The sequence below is a fragment of the Phyllostomus discolor genome, chromosome 4 (assembly GCF_004126475.2).
Source record: "Phyllostomus discolor isolate MPI-MPIP mPhyDis1 chromosome 4, mPhyDis1.pri.v3, whole genome shotgun sequence".
NCBI lineage: Eukaryota > Metazoa > Chordata > Mammalia > Chiroptera > Phyllostomidae > Phyllostomus > Phyllostomus discolor.
In genome coordinates this window covers 17729889-17746930 of record NC_040906.2, presented here as the reverse complement: position 1 = coordinate 17746930, position 17042 = coordinate 17729889, and the positions used below count along the sequence as shown (strand labels likewise).

Sequence of the window (17042 nt, the reverse complement as noted above, 5' to 3'; positions counted from 1 at the left end):
TGACCACTTACTTCGCATGGAAGCTACCCATGTTTCGCTACCATGAAGTGTCGTTTGGGGAAAACCTAGCGTCCTTCCAGTTTTTCTTTCCATCCCTTCACACAAGGTCGCACACCCTGAGATTAGTACCACACCTGTGTACCAAGAGCCTAGGGTTGCAGGTTGCTCTAAAAAATGATTGCTGAATTTCCTTCACCTTACATCGAATTGTATCAACCTGAAGGTCACATGCTAGAATGCCACTGGTTTCACAAATGAGAAGATACCCTTATATATGCAGGGTAACAATTTAGCTTTAATTTATACTGAATTATGTTATACATACAGAAAAGCGCACACATTGAACTGTATGGTGAACTGATAAACTGAAGCCATGTAACCTGTCCCTGGATTAGGAGACAGCACAGTGCCCCCCTCGTCACACTCCCTCCCAGTCACTACCACCTGCAATGCAGCCGGCACTGCAGGGTAGGTTGGCCTGCTGTTGTATTTCACATAAACGGAGTTGTATTATATGTACTCCCTTGTATTTGGCCTTTTTACTCGTCTTTTGTTTGTGAGAATCTTCCTGTAAGACATGTTGTTGCATATCAATTATTCCCATTTTGTTCTGTAGAGAAGTCCATCATGGAAATATATTACACTTGATTTCTCCACCTTACTGCCAGTGGAAAGTTGGGTAGCTAGTAGGAACAGTATTGCTATAAATATTCTAGTATACGTCTCTTGGTGAACTTATTCCCATTTCCAGTGGGTATATAATAGGAATGGAATTACTGACTATATATGGCATGTATATCTTCAGCATTAGTAGATACTGCCAAACACTTTTAAAAACTGTTTACACAAATTTAGATTCTTATCAGCAGAGTATGAGGTTGAAAAAATTTTAATCTCCTGGGGTTTTTCTTTTTTATTAAAAAAATGTATCCAGATTCCAAATTTAAATACTGTTAGTTGACTTTCACTGTAAGCTAAACAAAATACATAAAGAATTTCAGAAATTAAATAGATTAGAGGAGAGATTAGAAAACTCTTTGAGTACCAGTTAAGACTAATATTTAAATAAGCAAGGATTCCAGAAGATGCCCTTTGAATCTCAGCTTTCATTGTTAGTAACTGTCTTGCATGAAAACACAAAAATAGGCTGCATTTACTGAAAACATTTTCACTCTAACATATTGTACAAAGAGTTCAGGGTACAGTCACATGATAACTTTGAAGAAAATATTGTGAGAGTCCTCTCCACGGGAAAGTAGGCTGACAACACAGCGACTCGCAGAGACTAATAGTGATCTCTTTTCTTCGACTCTTTAATTTCCCCAGTGAATTTGGCTTTCTTAAAAGTTTATTGAATTGATAGGCCTACAGTGTACATCTATAGAATACAGACAGGGTAAACAATAATTGGACAATTTTTTCTGTTTCTTTCAGGACACGAATTTTTCTAGCCTTCTGGAGGTGCCGCTTAGAGACACAGGGAGTTCTGTTCTGGACTTCCACATCACTGACTCCCCGGCCGACCACTCGGGGTGGTCTCACTGTGTTTTCAAATATGACCATTATGGTGGCATTTTGTTGCATGAAATATAGAGCTTTCTAGCTGGAACTGAACTGAAACCAAAAATCCATCTTGGGCGAGTTTCTGCGAAGACCATCACGGAATTACCCACCTTTGGAAATTTGTCCTGAGATGGATTTACAACAGTGACCTGAAGTTCAAAGCCAGTATGTTTGAGCTGCCCAGGTCCACATCTCTGAGCTACTAGCTTCCATAAAATGAAATTATACTGACTTTTTGGTAACCTAGATAGATCTTTCAAGTTTTGATATTTATTTCTTTCTTTTCCCTACTTCGCTAAAATTGAATTCCATCTTACCTGGACGTTTTCTGAACAGGAGCAAACACCGAAGTTAGTGATACGTTCTCCACTCGTGTTCCATTCTCCCAGACTGTCTTTTTCTAAACAACTCCTGCAAGTGAAAATGGTACTGAAGTGAGGATTGCGTGCGTTCCCATGTATATGGATGTGCATAGAAAAAAGTATCTGGTATTAAATTCATGTCCTAGGAACAAATTAATGATGTTTTCTTGGTGGGGTGTACATTGCAACTAAGAAACGGAAAAAAATTTCCAGTAATCTGACATTTTGGGGGGAGTTGAGGGAGAGCACTTGGTACTTAAACTGTATTAAAACCAAAGCTCAGCAAACTGTCTTAATACGGCAGGATAGGGCTTTTTGATCACGTTCTTCTCTTTGTTCTTTTCACTATTTTCTCTGTCAGAAAGGGGATACTTTAGCAAAAGTATGCGTTAATGTCAGGTCACATGTGTTGTGTACCATCTGGGAAGTCTAAGTGAGCAATGCTACCTAGTGCAAAAGCATGGGAAAAGCATGGGTCTCAGTTTTAGCTATAAAACTTCCTACCTAAACTTTTTATTTAAGAATCTTAGTCTCTACGAGCCTCAGTGTCTTTATGTTTAAAATGGGATTAGTAATTCACAGGGTTGCTGTGATTGTGAAATGAAAATATGTGCAGAAAAGAACTTCACAAGTTATAAAGCATCTTTTATTATTATGACAGCATAGCCAGGGAGTGAACGAAAGAACACAGAACACATCTGTTAAACACATTTCTGTCATTGCACTGCCCTTCTCCAGCCCAAACCACATCTACTCACTCCTGCACCCTCACACATGCACGTGTGCACACACACACACACACACACACAGAGTGGAATGTGGGAGAGAAGAAAAAGGACAAGAACCACTTACATATCACTGATGTTCAAGCAGGTGTTGTCGATGCCAGGGAAGGCCCACATTGCTGAGACCAGGGCTTTTGTGCTTGGGTTAGAATTCCTGCAACATTAAAGGCCAGAAACAGATCCATGATTCCTTCACTCGCCCCCCATATTAACCTGCTGCTCATAAGTAATAAATAAAATAGGCTCTCTAGGCAGCCGCTGTTTTAAAAATCTGAGACTTAATCACAGAGATAAAAAGTGTCACAGGAAGAAACCCACACATCTCCATTTGGCTGCCTTGGTATTCTTCTGATTGTCGTGTGCATTTAGTGATTGCATAGGGTATACATAACATATTACACAAAATTCGGACATTATTATTTAATTTGTAAAACCAGTAAAAAATTATTTGCTATACATTCCAATAGGTTGGGAAGCCATACCTAACCTCACTCTCTTGATTAAAGTTTTGTCATTAAAAATAAAGATCTACCATAACTTTATCTTTAGGCAAACACACAAACTCTTAAACGTTATTTGTTGGCAGTAGGCATGTCACGTCACAATAAATCCAACTGTCTAATCCTGTGACAGAACTAGGTACTGTGGCCTCTAAGTTCTTATTCTTCAGCATTTCGTTGCATTCATTCAGGTGCAGCCGTACCCCTGGAAGCAATGTGGAAAGATCGCTTTGGGTAAGGGAAGGAAACTCACACATAGAAGGCAGTCTGCTCAGAGGTGCCATAAAGAGATGGGGAGATCTGGATCTCTGGGTAACTGTTGCTGGAATTCCTCAGTGTGCCCAGGCCCATGGCGGTGGTTACAAAGACAATGGGGAGGACAACCTGAGCAATGAAACCTTTCCAGTTCCTGCGGGTGTGGTGGAACCTCTTGATGAGTATCGCCATGATCTTCTTCAGTAAGAGTCCAAAGCCATCCAACCTCTCTCCTCTCGTCAGGATTTTGTCTGGTTAAGAAAAAGAGATTTGATATGGTTCTGGGGAGCCTGGATAAATCAAGTCATAAAGTCACTTCAAAAGCCTACGGGCAGATCATGTAATGGGATATGGTGGGACAATCTTATATTTTAAAGATCTGGATTTTAGTTCAGCTCTGGATATATCAGCTTTGAGCCTGAGCCACTTCGTGTCATAGTGTTGCATGCAAAAGTGCTTTGAAAATTATAAATCACTATATGCAAAATATTATTATCATGCACCTAGTAGTCTTCCATGTCAAAGGGATGTCTAGAATTTTATAAACGAGCATTGTCCCCAATCTCCGGTCTCAATGCAGGCTCAGTATGCATTGCTAATTACTAATACTAATGAGTTTGCTTCCACCAAGAGATTGAATTCAAATACAATAAATGGAAACCAAAACAGCAACCTTGTCTAAGAACTCATTCCTGCTGTGGCGAACTTCATGATTATAAGTCTCATTGGCTCTCACTCTCAATGTGAAGTCCAATGGATTCACCTTAAACGTGACAAAAGGAGAATCTCTCCTCTGAAGTATAACTCTAGCTCAAACACCTGTTCGCTACATTCGCTTTAGAAATTTGGAGTAATTATACGGCATTTCAAAACAACATTTTTTTACCACCTGAGTCACAAAGAAGAACTTATTAGGCAAAATGTCTACCCTTGTCTTTTCTGAAATGCTCTTTGAGTGCTAAGAACAATGCCACGGCCTCTAGGAGTCAGAGAAGCTGTGGAGGTCATAAACTGTTTCCTCATCAGTGCCCCCACAACTGAGAATTCCAGCAGCACCCTTTAAAAAAATAGGACCAAATACAACATTCTTTCCTGAGGCCTGCCGCCAAGCAAGCCATGTGATGAGATGACAGTATTTGTCAGCTCTGTGGGTAGTTAAAATTCTTCATCACAAATTATGCAGCACAAAAAATCATGATCTTCATTTAGCTGATAAGGAAAAATACAAAGCTGCTTAATTTAAAATGAACTCCAATTTAACAGCGTGAACAAATTTAAATGCAAACTCACATCTCTGCAGAGGAGAATTGTCGACAGAGCTAAATATTTTAAGTTAATTAGTATGCTTTTCTGTTTCTTGAGAAATTACAGGTGGATGATTTACAGATGTATCAAATGGAGCAAATGAGATTTCTAAAATATAGTCAATAACAGGTATATTTTGGCTGAAGAACTATTTCAAATTATGAGACAAATGTATAACATTTACTTCCTGAAGCAGATGACCACTTTCAAAGTCCTCGATTCCATGGAGTAGACAATTATATTCCCCAAAAGATGATATATGAGGAATGAGGCGGAAGACAAATGAGACTTCCAAGTTCCAGAATTATACAAACATTAGAGATGATCTTTTCTGAGTTTTAGAGCCAGGCAAGTGCTTAATTAAAAGTTCTGTTCCTAGAGATTTTTATCAATTTAAACAAACTGTTGAAATGACTATTCCATAATTTATATAATATTTTACTATATGTTTCCTTAAATAAATAGTGTCTTCAAAGGAATAAATTAACTGTCAGAAAGAGAATAACTGAATAGAACTTATTTTCAAAAGAGTTCAATTCCTCAATGTTGTGTTAAGAAACATGATTTTTCAATCGTGCATTGTGTGAAGAATTGGGGAGAGAGACCTATTATTACAGAGTCATAGCCATTGGCTCCAACTTCATCAGTTCAGAGACCCTCCTCCAAAAGCATTTTCTCAAAGCCTGAATTTCCTCCCAGCACCTGAATTGCTAGGAGAGGTGGGAAGGTTAGACATGTTTTCCAGTGAGGTTCCGCAATGAGTGATGACTATGTTTTTAACTTTTAAAAAATGACTATTATCTCCACTCAGACATATCTAATAAGAATGAGTGAACTACTTTAAAAGGTTACTTTGTGGGCTGTGGAATAGTGCCAGCTACAAAGAAGGATTTTAACTTGTTGAACACAAATCTGAGACCTTTGTTAGTTACATGTTGAAAACGACTACTGGCGGATAGAGGAATACTCATCATTGTCCTAATAGGGAATCTCTTGAACATTCTCAGGCTATTTTTTGAATTAGAGACCCTGGCCAGGTAGCTAGGTCAGTTAAGCATCATCCTGAAAGGCCAAGGCTGTGGGTGTGGTCACCCAATCAGAACACACACAAGAATCAGCCAATGAATGCAGAATCAGAGAAACAACATATCAATGTTCCCGTGTCTCTGCCCTCTCTCCCACTCTCCCCCTCCCTCCCCCCTTCCTCTATCTCTAAAAAACATCAATAAATAAACATTTAAAAATATATATGTGGAGTAAATATACTTTAAGTTTATATTTCTTTAAGCTTATTGAATTTAGAGATGATTTAAAATTGAGTTTCAAAAAATCAAAATCTATCACGTGAATTTTCTTACTTATGTCCTTTACTGAAATCAAGCAACACGCACGCTTAGATCCATACCGTCTCTGTCTGTGAAGTTGCTGCTGCTCACGGACAGGTCATCCGGGGTCGAGGTGCCACTGGTGCTGGCATTTCCAATCTTCTTTTGTGTTAAGTGCTCAAGTCTCATATCCCTATTTTTCTGTGACTCTTTAGTCAAGTTCAGGAAGACCTGGAAAGAAAAGACATTATACTTCCTTAATATCAATCACACCTATCTTTAGTTTCTAGGCTCAATTTTGATTTTCCATTCTTCTCACATTTATCAAGAAAATTAGTTTGGCTTGAAGTGCACATATTTGTAAGTAAAAGATAGGCATTCTCTCATTGGAGCAACACTTTTTGTTTTTTTTGTTTTTTTCTCAGAAGCCAGTCTTATATAAGAATGACATTGAGGTAATTTTAAGATTTTATGAAATGTTCATTTAAAAATATTTCTGTTCTTTTTTTAAAAATGGTATAGCCTTATTTTAAGAGGACAGCAATGATATCAGCTCTAAGAAACGCCCAGGAGCACCTCTTCCACGGTGGTGTCGGAAATGCCGTAGCAGCCGATGTTGAGGCCGCCCATGCCGTTGTCCAGCGCCCTTAGGAGTGACAGGTAGGCTCCCGAGACTTTGGTGCTGAATGGAGGGAGCACATAAACCAGCTCTCCCCCGATGTCCTCCTTCAGGTAGGCTTCAGGGAGGTGTGATTGGATCATCGCTGTCACAGCCGTTGTGTCACATACTGCACTTGCATTTAGATTTGGACTCTAGGGGAAAGAAAAAAAACAAAAGTTAAATACTCCTTTGTCTTTACCCTGCAGGGTCCCGGGGCCCTGATCAGGGGGTGGTGAGTTCTTCTCAGCCACCCCAGACCTCAGAAATCACATCCCTCCTTCAGTGGCTCCCTGCCCCACAGGGCGTCCCTGTGGTTGCATGCAAATAACCATTCTCCGGCTCCATTCTCCTATCTCACTGCATCCCTTCCCGAGCCTCACTGCCCACTGTTCTCCGTCACTTGAAACCACAGTCTCTTTTCTGTTTTGAGAGTGCTTCAGGCTCAGACACAGCCTCTCCTCGGGGCCTTTACAACTGCTTCTTTGCTCCCAGATAGTGGCATGGCTTGTTAGAAATGTAGTAAATTCTGGAGCCTTATCCCAGACTGACCTACAGAATCAGAGACCCTTGGGGTGGGGCTGGAGGTCTCAGTTTTCCTAGACCCGCCAGGTGTCCTGAGGCTTGCTCAGGTTTGAGAAATATGACTCTAACATACTAATAGGGAATTTTAGCAATGAATAAAGTTGGAGAGAGTCTGCCTCTGTTTCACACAAAATTCACTTATGACCCCATACTAAGGTGTATTTTCTCTCCTACAAACCTTTTTCTTGGTGAGCGTGAGGTGGTAGCCGTCCCCAAATGCTTCCTTGAGGTAGAAGGGCGACCCACAGCAGCGCAGCCCCCCCTGCTCCAGGAAGGCGATGCGGTCACTCAGCACTTCGGCCTCGTCCAAGTGGTGTGTCGAGAGGATGATTGTTCTGGCTTGAAAACACAGAGTGGAACAGCCAAGGATGAAAAACGAAAATATGGTTCCCAAGATACAGAGAATTAGCACAAGTAAATCTTGCGATTTATGGGAAGACTCACATTTATGAGGTAACAGAAAAACTGACCGGAAGGAGCTTCCAAAAGGATCAAAGAGAAATTCAGGGCTGCTCCTAAAATATTTGGAGGTTTCTCTTTTTCTATTTCCAACCCTCCTTATCTCCCCACCCCCACCATTCCCTTTGCCACTATGAAGAAGCATTAATTTTAAAGACTTTTTGAATATTCCTCTCTGATTAATCCACTCTGCTCTGATTGCTCTTTGCTTCACATCCTGTTAGCACTTATTTATTCTGTTTTCAGTTTATTTTCATTTGTGTACGTTTGGTATCTCTAATTAGATTCTAAGCTCCTCTAGGCAGAACTTGGAACGTCTACTGGATTTGCATGCTCTCAAAAAGGCCCGTTAAGTGGTCAACTCACGGTGGGCACTACACTGATATTAACTGATTGGTCCAGACATTTAGCTGGGTGGAACGAAGACTTGAGAAAAGGAAGAGCCCATGGGAGGCCTTTGGTGGGTGTCATAAACAGAAAGGCTTCAGTTTGCTTGTGTGTATGGATCCCAGAGAGCAAACTTATGACTCTTGGGTAGAGAAGCTATAAAAAAGTACTCATACCAGTTTTGTTCTTGGATATAACATCCCATATACTTCGGCGAGAACATGGGTCAACTCCGGTGGATGGTTCGTCCAAAATGACCACCCTTGATCCACCAATGAGAGCTATGGATATGGATAACTTCCTCTTCATGCCTCCTGACAATGTTCCAACTCTCTTATGACGATGGCTATATAGTCCAGTGTCTTTTAAAGTCCTTCAAAAATAATGAATGGTGGTTATTTCTTACAGATAGACCAGTTAAATAGTGGAAAAACACAATAAGTCCCCTAAATGATAGATATTCACTAAACAACCATCATATGCTCAGCAAGGTGCAATAAACTATTGAAAATTCTTGACATACTTATTTATTATGTATCATCTAGTCGGAGTTATAAAATTACTGCTTAGGAAACAACATAAGGGAATATATGGCTCATTCTTTTGTTCACTCATTTGACAAATATTTATAGAGAATCTGGCCTTTTAGTGCCAGACTCTGTTTCAGGTGCTGGGGGAAAGAAGTAAGCAGGTAATGCCCCTACCCATAAACAGTTTAGTTCTAATCTGTGTGTGTTTCAGGAAGGATCAGAGAAAATTTAGTTGACAAACATATTGCCAAGGAAGTTTATAATATGCCAGGTGGTGATAAGTGTGATGAAAGTGAATAAAGCAGGGGACAGGAGATAAATAGCACCTGGGGCATGCTGTTTTAGGCACCAGTTTTATATATGGAGGTCCCCTCAGAAGGTGACATTTCATCAGAAACCAGGGAAGTGGGAGAGAAAGTCAAGTGGCTGTTTGGGAAAAGCTGCTCTGAGGACAGGGAACAGGAAGTGAGAAGCCCTGAGGCCGGAGAAGGCTTAGCGTGAGCAAGTGTGCAATAGGCCCATGTGCCCAGGGCAGAGGGAACTCTGGGAGACTAGAAGGAAATGAGTCCAAAGTGAGATTGGGGGCAGGTCGAGTAGGGCCTCAGAGGTAGGCTTGGATAAAGACATGACAGAGTTCCACTCTGAGTGTGGTGAGAAGCCATGAGAGGGTCTTGGTCTCAAGGACGGCATACTCTGATCTGCAGTTTACAAGGGTCACCCTGGCCACTCTGTGCAGGAGAGACTAGATAAGGGAGAATAGACCTGGGGATCCAGTTAGGGGGCTTGGACCGGTGCAGTAGCCATGGAGATTAGAAACAGAGGATTTGGGGCAATATAGAAGCCAGAGTTGAACAGATTTCAACAATTCCTCCATTGATATTAAATGTATTCACCATCAGAGAAGTAAAAAACTAAAAAATCAGTTGGTTTGTGAGAACATGTTTCCTATTGGTATTATTACAGTAGCTCAATTTCTCTTTGAGCCGCCAACGCATATTCTCAGTCCTCCCATAACTGACCTCTTTACTTCCTCATGCAGCTGCTTTTTAGTCCAGTGAGGAACTTTGATGGAGCCATATAGGAGAAGGTGTTCTTTGGTAGTGAGGTAACTAAACAAGACGTCATGCTGCATGCAGACTCCCATGCTCTTGCGTACGCTGTGCAGGTCTGTTTTGATATCTTTTCCATAAACAAAGATGGTACCTGCTGAGGCCCCAAACAGTCCAGTCAACATGGAGCTGGAAATAGAGAAATGATAAAGTTGGTGTAAACCAAGCATGAGAGCTAGATTTTAGGATTAAATACAACTCATCTGTTAGCAGAAAAATGTTACCAGTGTATTTCCTTAGGCAAGGTAAAACTATGAAACAAAATGGTATTGAATGGGAATAAAAAATAAAAATTACTATTAAGCTCTTCCTAATTTAGGGTGTTGCATAAATACTACATAATGATGATGATGATAATGACAGAAGTGGTTGGACTTCTTAATTGCCAGTACATTCTCTCTTTTAGCAAATTGATGTACTCCCTTGGCATCAGATGGTATCTACAGGTTGTTAGTCTCAAATGTAGATCACTAGCCCTGATCTCATCACTCACTTCCAGGCTCTGTTTTATACATCTAAGAGGCTATGCTACGTCTCCAGAAGATACCTTCCAGAGTCCTCTAACTCAACGTGTTTAAAACTAACAAACGGTCTTTGCACTCCCACGTGTCCTTGTTGGTGTTATCTCCTTCAACATCTAGTAAATTAATACAGTGGTTGCACAAGCCTCAGATCCAGCTGATTTTGCCTCTTCCTCCTCTCTTAGTCTCATGACTCCACCCACGTCTTTCCATTTTCCCAGCCGTGCCACAGTGCAAGCCAGCATTACCACTTGCCTGTGCTGCTGGCGGCTGCTAACTCTACTCTAGCACGTTCCTTTGCCATCTCCAGTCCCTTTGTCCACTTTGTGGCTAGACTACTCTCACTCAGATAATTCCTGGCCATCTTCTAGATGGTTGGTAAACTGGGCAATTATTTAATATCCATTTTCTTCACTAAAATGTAAGCTCTGTGGGGTCGGGGAAAGGATCTGTTTTCCCACTGCTCTGTCTCAGTACCTAACAAGTGCTGAGAACTCCAATGACTACTGTGGACTAAACAGGGAGCCGATAAAATATGCAATCCTTCCCATTAAAACACATATAATATCTCATTCTTTATATTAAAGGTTCATATTCAGAAGAATAAGATGGTAGCTTTCTCAGCTAAAATGACAGCCTCTTCAAAAGCTTTCTCTGTCTCTTTTCTTCATGGGTTTCTCATTGTCTGTTAGAGATCTTGCCTTTTAATCACTCTTTTCACACTAGAAAGCCAACTCTGAATTTGACCAGGTCATATAATACAGTTATAACATGTTCACTCATTTCATGACCTTCCTTCCCCCCCTTTATTTACAAAACAAATTAATTCAAAAACAGCTTGGCAGTCACTGAATTTACTTATGATGATACTAAATAGGATGTCCAGCTACTGACTTTTTTTTTTCTCAAATAAGGGCTAGAATGCCAACAGCATCTTAGAGCTGGCTCCCAGACAAGCAATGTGGAGTGTGGCAAGTGTATAACCACATCCCAAAATCTAAACAATGCCACTTCTAAAACATTGGAATCTTTTCCCCATTCAGACACAGGAAAATGCCAGCTAAGTGAAGGCTGAGAAAGGAGAGTGCATGTGCCACTTCTGCCCTTTTTGATCTGCATCTGAGAGCTGGTGGTTCTTTCAATTCTTTAGGAATCAAGGCAAGGCTTCCCTGTGAAGGAGCAGCTGTGGCTGAGTGTGTTTATACAAGAGCATGTAAACTCAAGCTTATATGTGAGCATAGAATGCAAATAAGTGAAAACAGACTGGGCACATGGGATTGCATGAATTGGTAGGGACCAGAAGTAAATGAGGAAGCAGATACCTCCTTTAAGGGAAAAGTCACTAATATACCCCAACCAATTGTCCCAATCCAAGACTGTGAATTCAATGTTGCCAAAACTTCATTTTATCTAAGAGATGCAAGAATACTTTTTTAATTAGAAAACGTCCTTATTTTTAAATATTGGCACTGAATTAAACATTTTAAGAAGTACTGGGTGGGGGGTGGGGAGCAATACTAGGTAGAAGAAGTAAGCCTGTCTGGTGGGCTTGATCTGGCCTTTGCGCTCACAGTTTGGGATCTCTGAGCCATCTTAATCCATCTGGGAGATGTAATGGCTTTAATTTTTTAAAGAGTTGAGGAAATATGGAATAATATGCTTCCATGGTGAGCATTATAAAGTCACGTACATGGTAGTAGTTTTCCCAGCTCCATTGGGCCCCAGCAGTGAAGTAATATGCCCTTCATAAAAGTTCAGATTGAGGTTATCAACAGCGATTTTTGAGCCATAGATCTTTGTGACTCCATGCAGGGCCACCCCGACTGTTAGATCCTTAGGTTCAGGTTCAATATTGGAAGAAAACATATATTCAGGACCTGTAGAGAAATCAAGAGAAATTGTTGTAAGCTCACCAAGAAAGAAAACACAGCCAGAGTTAGACTTTTTCTTAATTAAAATTACAACCCTCTATGTAAAATATAATTCTGGAAACAAATGACCTGTTATAGCTCTTAGCCTCCTCACTAGGTTAAAGAATGTGGAGCTATATTTTCTAAGGTCTTCGTGACCCTTCTCTGTCAGAAAATACAGTCCCAGAAACACAGTAACATTATAGTGAATTCTGTTTTATTCAGCAAATCTCAAATGTTCAAAAAACAAGCCTAAGGTTTGGTTCTCTGATTGGATAGGATGATGCCAGCTTATGGAAGAAATGTCTACAAGGTGTGATTTCACAGTGACAAGGCTAGCTCTTTAGCTCAGACCTGTGGTTTACAGAATCCAGTTCATTCATTACTCTCCACAGCTCCTTCAGGCATCACAAAGGGACCATTTTTGTGGGCCATCTTTGCTTCATAAAAGTGACACTACTCACCCAACGTCAGTAAGACATGAACTTTAAACTGTCCAGTGTTGGTGATAGGTTATGCTAAACTATCCATACTTGTTACTTGGTTACTCCTTATGACTAGTGACAGATGGCTGGAGTTTGGGGTGCAGACCATGGCCAAGCAAGAAAATTTTTCTCTGTGTGAGTCTAACTGGACCACAAAGGGATTTACAGTCTTGGACTAATTAGCACCATATGCTAACCAACTAAGCTAATGGGCCCAGAAAAAGCCACAATTTAATCTCCATAAGAGTCCAAACACGTATGTGTAGACATATTCATCCATGATGAAAAGAATAATCTTGCCATTCAGGAAAACATAATTAAAATCACTAGTCACGTAAATTTTATATCACATCTCTCGTAACAATGCATGTTGTTGACCTACTTGTCTTGCTGGCAGAGGGGTTGGTGTTCTGCATCATGATATTAGTAAACATCAAGCCATTGCTCTTCTCATGCTTCACCTCTGCATATCCAAATTGCTTCTTCCAGTAGGAAGGAAGAACTGGGAAATACCACGGAGCTGCCATGCCATATGTACCTGTAATAAAAATGTATTAGAAAGGATAGCTATGAATTGATTGTTAATACTAAGCATCAATAGCTGAATAACAGATGACTACAAATGGTTCAGGAAGTAGTTTCATTGTTTACTGTATAAAACTGAGTGCTCTCAGTTTTCCAAGTAAAAAACATAGCTTTTTAAAAACATCTTTCCTTTTTAAACAGCTTCTTTGGGATATAATGATGTGCCATGAAATTTACTCCTTGTAAGCACAGAGTCAGATGATTTTAGTAAAATTTAAAAACTGGACAACCATCACCACATAATAGAATATTTTTGTAACTTCAAAAAGTTCTCTCAGGCCCCTTTGCAGATACTCCCTGCTCCCACCCAAGTCCCAGGCAATCATCGATCTTATTTCTCTCTTTACACATTTGCACAAATATAAATACGGCTTAACGGAAAACTCCCAAGCATGCTAGACGTGATGACCACTTGAGAGCTAAGAAGGGGAAATCCAACTAGTCATTTTCCATTAGAATTTGGTAAATTCTCCTTCGAATGCGGAGACTTGGCTTTTGCCCTGTACTCCCACTTGGAAAGACTGGATTCCGTGCCTCTTAATTCACTCCATCCTTTTAAGAAACATCAGAGAAGGACCCCCCTAGGTGCATTGTCTCATCCTGAAGACATTTTGGTTAATTTTGGAATTTAAATATTTATTTTTAAAGATCATATGTGGTAAATCAAACATTAGAAAATATATGTTAGCCAACTCATAACGGGGACAACCATAAGAAGCAGGCATGTGTAGGGAGTATGTTCGTACCTGGGAAGACATTCCTGACGTACCAGGCAATGAGGAAATAAATGAAGGAGTCAGCTACAATCAGACCGCACAGCCAGCCAAAGGAGGTGGTGTCATCCTGAACGGGGGAGCTGTACATATTGTCCCACTGAAGACCTACGAAGTGAACACGTGCATTTATTCGTGTGTGAGCTATATGGCAGTCTTGAACGACAAAAACCCACTTTCACGGTAAGGAGCCTACCAATTCCCTGCTCTTCATATCGCGCAATGTACTGACTGGCATAGCTGAATGCTGTTGGCGACAGAAGGCTCTGTGAAGAGAACAAACAGCAATCAGAGCTCTTGAAGATTTCATACTTTTCACCCAGACGGACCTTGACATACTTAAACTTTGGACATATGTAGATAAAATCATACTTAAAAATACAGAGGTCCCTTACCAAGCATGCTACAACTCTGAAAGAAGAGAAGAGGAAATGGCAGAAAACAAGAGGAGGGAAATTATAACTTGAAAAAAATTTGTCATATGTCCAAAATATATGTCTAAACTTATTAAATGTTGCTCAGCAACTTATAAAATAGATAAGTACAAAGTAATACAATGTTAAGATAAAAACCAAATGAAATGTTTGAAGCCAAATTATGTTTTTACTTCATAAATTGATTTCAGGTAACAGAAGTATTATGAGGAAATAACACTAAAATAGCAACTGATTGAATACTTACAACTGCAACAAATTATTATTTTAAAGTTTGTTTAAATCCAAAGTAGTCAAGATTAGAAGAAAGTTATTTATCACTTTTTATTTCTATGTGGAAAGCAAAGTTTTAATATGACTCTTAGTCAATAAAGAGGTTTACTTTTACTTTCCAAAATTCATAATCTCAATGCTTTCAGCAGACTTCTTAAATTAATTGAGCACTTTTGAATTAAAAGGCAGAAAGAAATTCAAAATTGACTATGTGTTGTCAGTGCATTTGTTTTTATGCCTGTAAGTTATGCCGTATGCCATGAAAACCATGAAAATCATTGATATATGAGAATAATTCTCATAATAGGGGCTTTCGAGTCAGAGTTCTTGGTGCTCTTCAAAATGTGATATATTATATTCTAACTGTTCTTTCTTCAGGAACCATTTCTTAACAATGTCAACTGATGGTTTTAGAAACTATGGGAATTGCTTCCTTTTCATAGCCTTGTGCTTGTAGGGTGTACAATGATGTAGAAAAATGGACTATCGCTAGGACAGGTAAGCTTATTTTGCAATGACTAAACTTTTAAATTTCAATAAGTATACATGGAATTTCAGTGTGAAAATCTAAAAACCACAACAAAAAAGGATCCATTTTTATTGCACACTGGCCATTCCACGTGACCATTGACTCACCATGAACACTTTTACTACGTAGCTCAGCTCATCATCAACTGTAACCATCACGATGAAGGGGAAAAAGGCGATGATGTAGATGAGGCTTCCGATCAGAGCTGCGATGTTGGTGTTGTTAAAGAAGGCACTGATGAGGTAGCTCATGGCAATAACCGAGAAGCTGTAGTCCGAAAAATACAGGAACAAAATGACCCCGTTTGTTTTAGGAAGAATATTGCCAAACTTGAGTATAACGATGAGGATGATGATGGTCACCAGTAGAAATCCAACACTCTCTATCAGCCAGGCAAAAAAATGACTGCAGGAGTTCACGCCCATCATCTTCATGTACTGTAAAAAGGAAAAAGTATTAGATATTGCTTAAGCTGATATATTCCCAAATAACAATTTTTTGGTATCATGCAAAAATGCCCACAAAACACTCACCTATATGAATTAGGTAGGCATCTTAATCATTTTCATAAGTCAAGTATTGGTGCATACTTGCTACAGGATATTAACATGCCCATTTATTCCAGCCCATCTTAGATTGCATGCTCCCAGAGTGTACCAAATATAATGAAATAGTAAATAATTTGGATGGTGAAAGTGTTTTTTTACAATTCCATTTTATAACTGGTATCTAACTGATGCCTGCAGATTAAACTAGTTTAGAGTAGACTATCAAAATTTATGGTATCCCCTGAAGAATTTTACATGAAAATGACATTTGTGCAGTCCTGATTATTTCTAGTGGGTGAAAAACCGTAACAAATTCAATGTTGGGACTCATATAATAAATCTACATAATTTTTTACTCAACAATCAACATTCATGTTCCTGGGGGAAATAAAACAGACCTGATTCCTAAAAATTTAAAATATGGGGACTTTGGAGGGACACATTCTGTCCTTTGCCACACCTTCCCCATCTTTAAAGTCAGCGGTGGTCTAGGTCTGGTTTGTCATCTTTGTTTTCAGGAAGACATTCATACACACAAAATTAACTCATGTATCTTAGATATCCTATATCTCCTTTTCAATTAATATTCTTTTATAACTTGGTGATACTCTTAGAGGCCAAGGCATTTACAAAGGTAGAAAAACAGACCAGTACGATATGTTTGTGCATTAACTCAAAAGGGTTCTGAAAGATCTAAAGTCCCCTGGACATTGGCTGCCTTGAATTTGGTGATGTGTGTGGTACTTTTAGAGAACCTATATACCCTGGTTTCCAGTTTTAATAATTCATAATTAAAATTAAGCCCATGAATCCAATATTTCACAGAAAATAACCTAAAAGAAATATTCCACTAACTTTACAATCCCCACCTTCTTAACTTGTCTAGACAAAAGTAGGAAATGTGCTGGATCTTTTGCTCTATAAGTAAGAGAGAGTGAATTTTATTTTCTGCCTTTGCAACTTACCACATTTTGATAACTCTGCTGTTCTGGCTGTTACCATGGAAACAGCTACCTGACTGCCAACAGTGTAAGCTGTGGGCCTTAAGCTAATCACCACTGAGGAAAAGCTTCTGACTCTTCCTCTTAAGTGTGCCCTTTCCTCACCCTCTGTTCTCCCTACTGCATCTCTCCTCCCAGGACCCATCACCCTATGTTTCCA

The 17042-nt window shown here is 39.6% G+C and overlaps 1 protein-coding gene across 1 annotated transcript in view; it reads right to left on the bottom strand.

Moving 5' to 3' along the window:
• Positions 1–17042, bottom strand: part of ABCA12 (ATP binding cassette subfamily A member 12) — a 167053-nt gene that overhangs the window by 28411 nt on the left and 121600 nt on the right. Inside the window, exons 24-36 of the mRNA XM_036022884.1 lie at positions 15441–15770; positions 14294–14363; positions 14071–14205; positions 13122–13277; positions 12035–12221; positions 9734–9952; positions 8361–8557; positions 7517–7677; positions 6672–6908; positions 6176–6326; positions 3464–3716; positions 2778–2864; positions 1881–1974 (exon numbers count right to left, since the gene is read on the bottom strand). Of these exons, the coding sequence (XP_035878777.1) occupies positions 1881–1974; positions 2778–2864; positions 3464–3716; positions 6176–6326; positions 6672–6908; positions 7517–7677; positions 8361–8557; positions 9734–9952; positions 12035–12221; positions 13122–13277; positions 14071–14205; positions 14294–14363; positions 15441–15770 (2277 nt within the window). The remainder of the gene's footprint in view (positions 1–1880; positions 1975–2777; positions 2865–3463; positions 3717–6175; positions 6327–6671; positions 6909–7516; positions 7678–8360; positions 8558–9733; positions 9953–12034; positions 12222–13121; positions 13278–14070; positions 14206–14293; positions 14364–15440; positions 15771–17042) is intronic.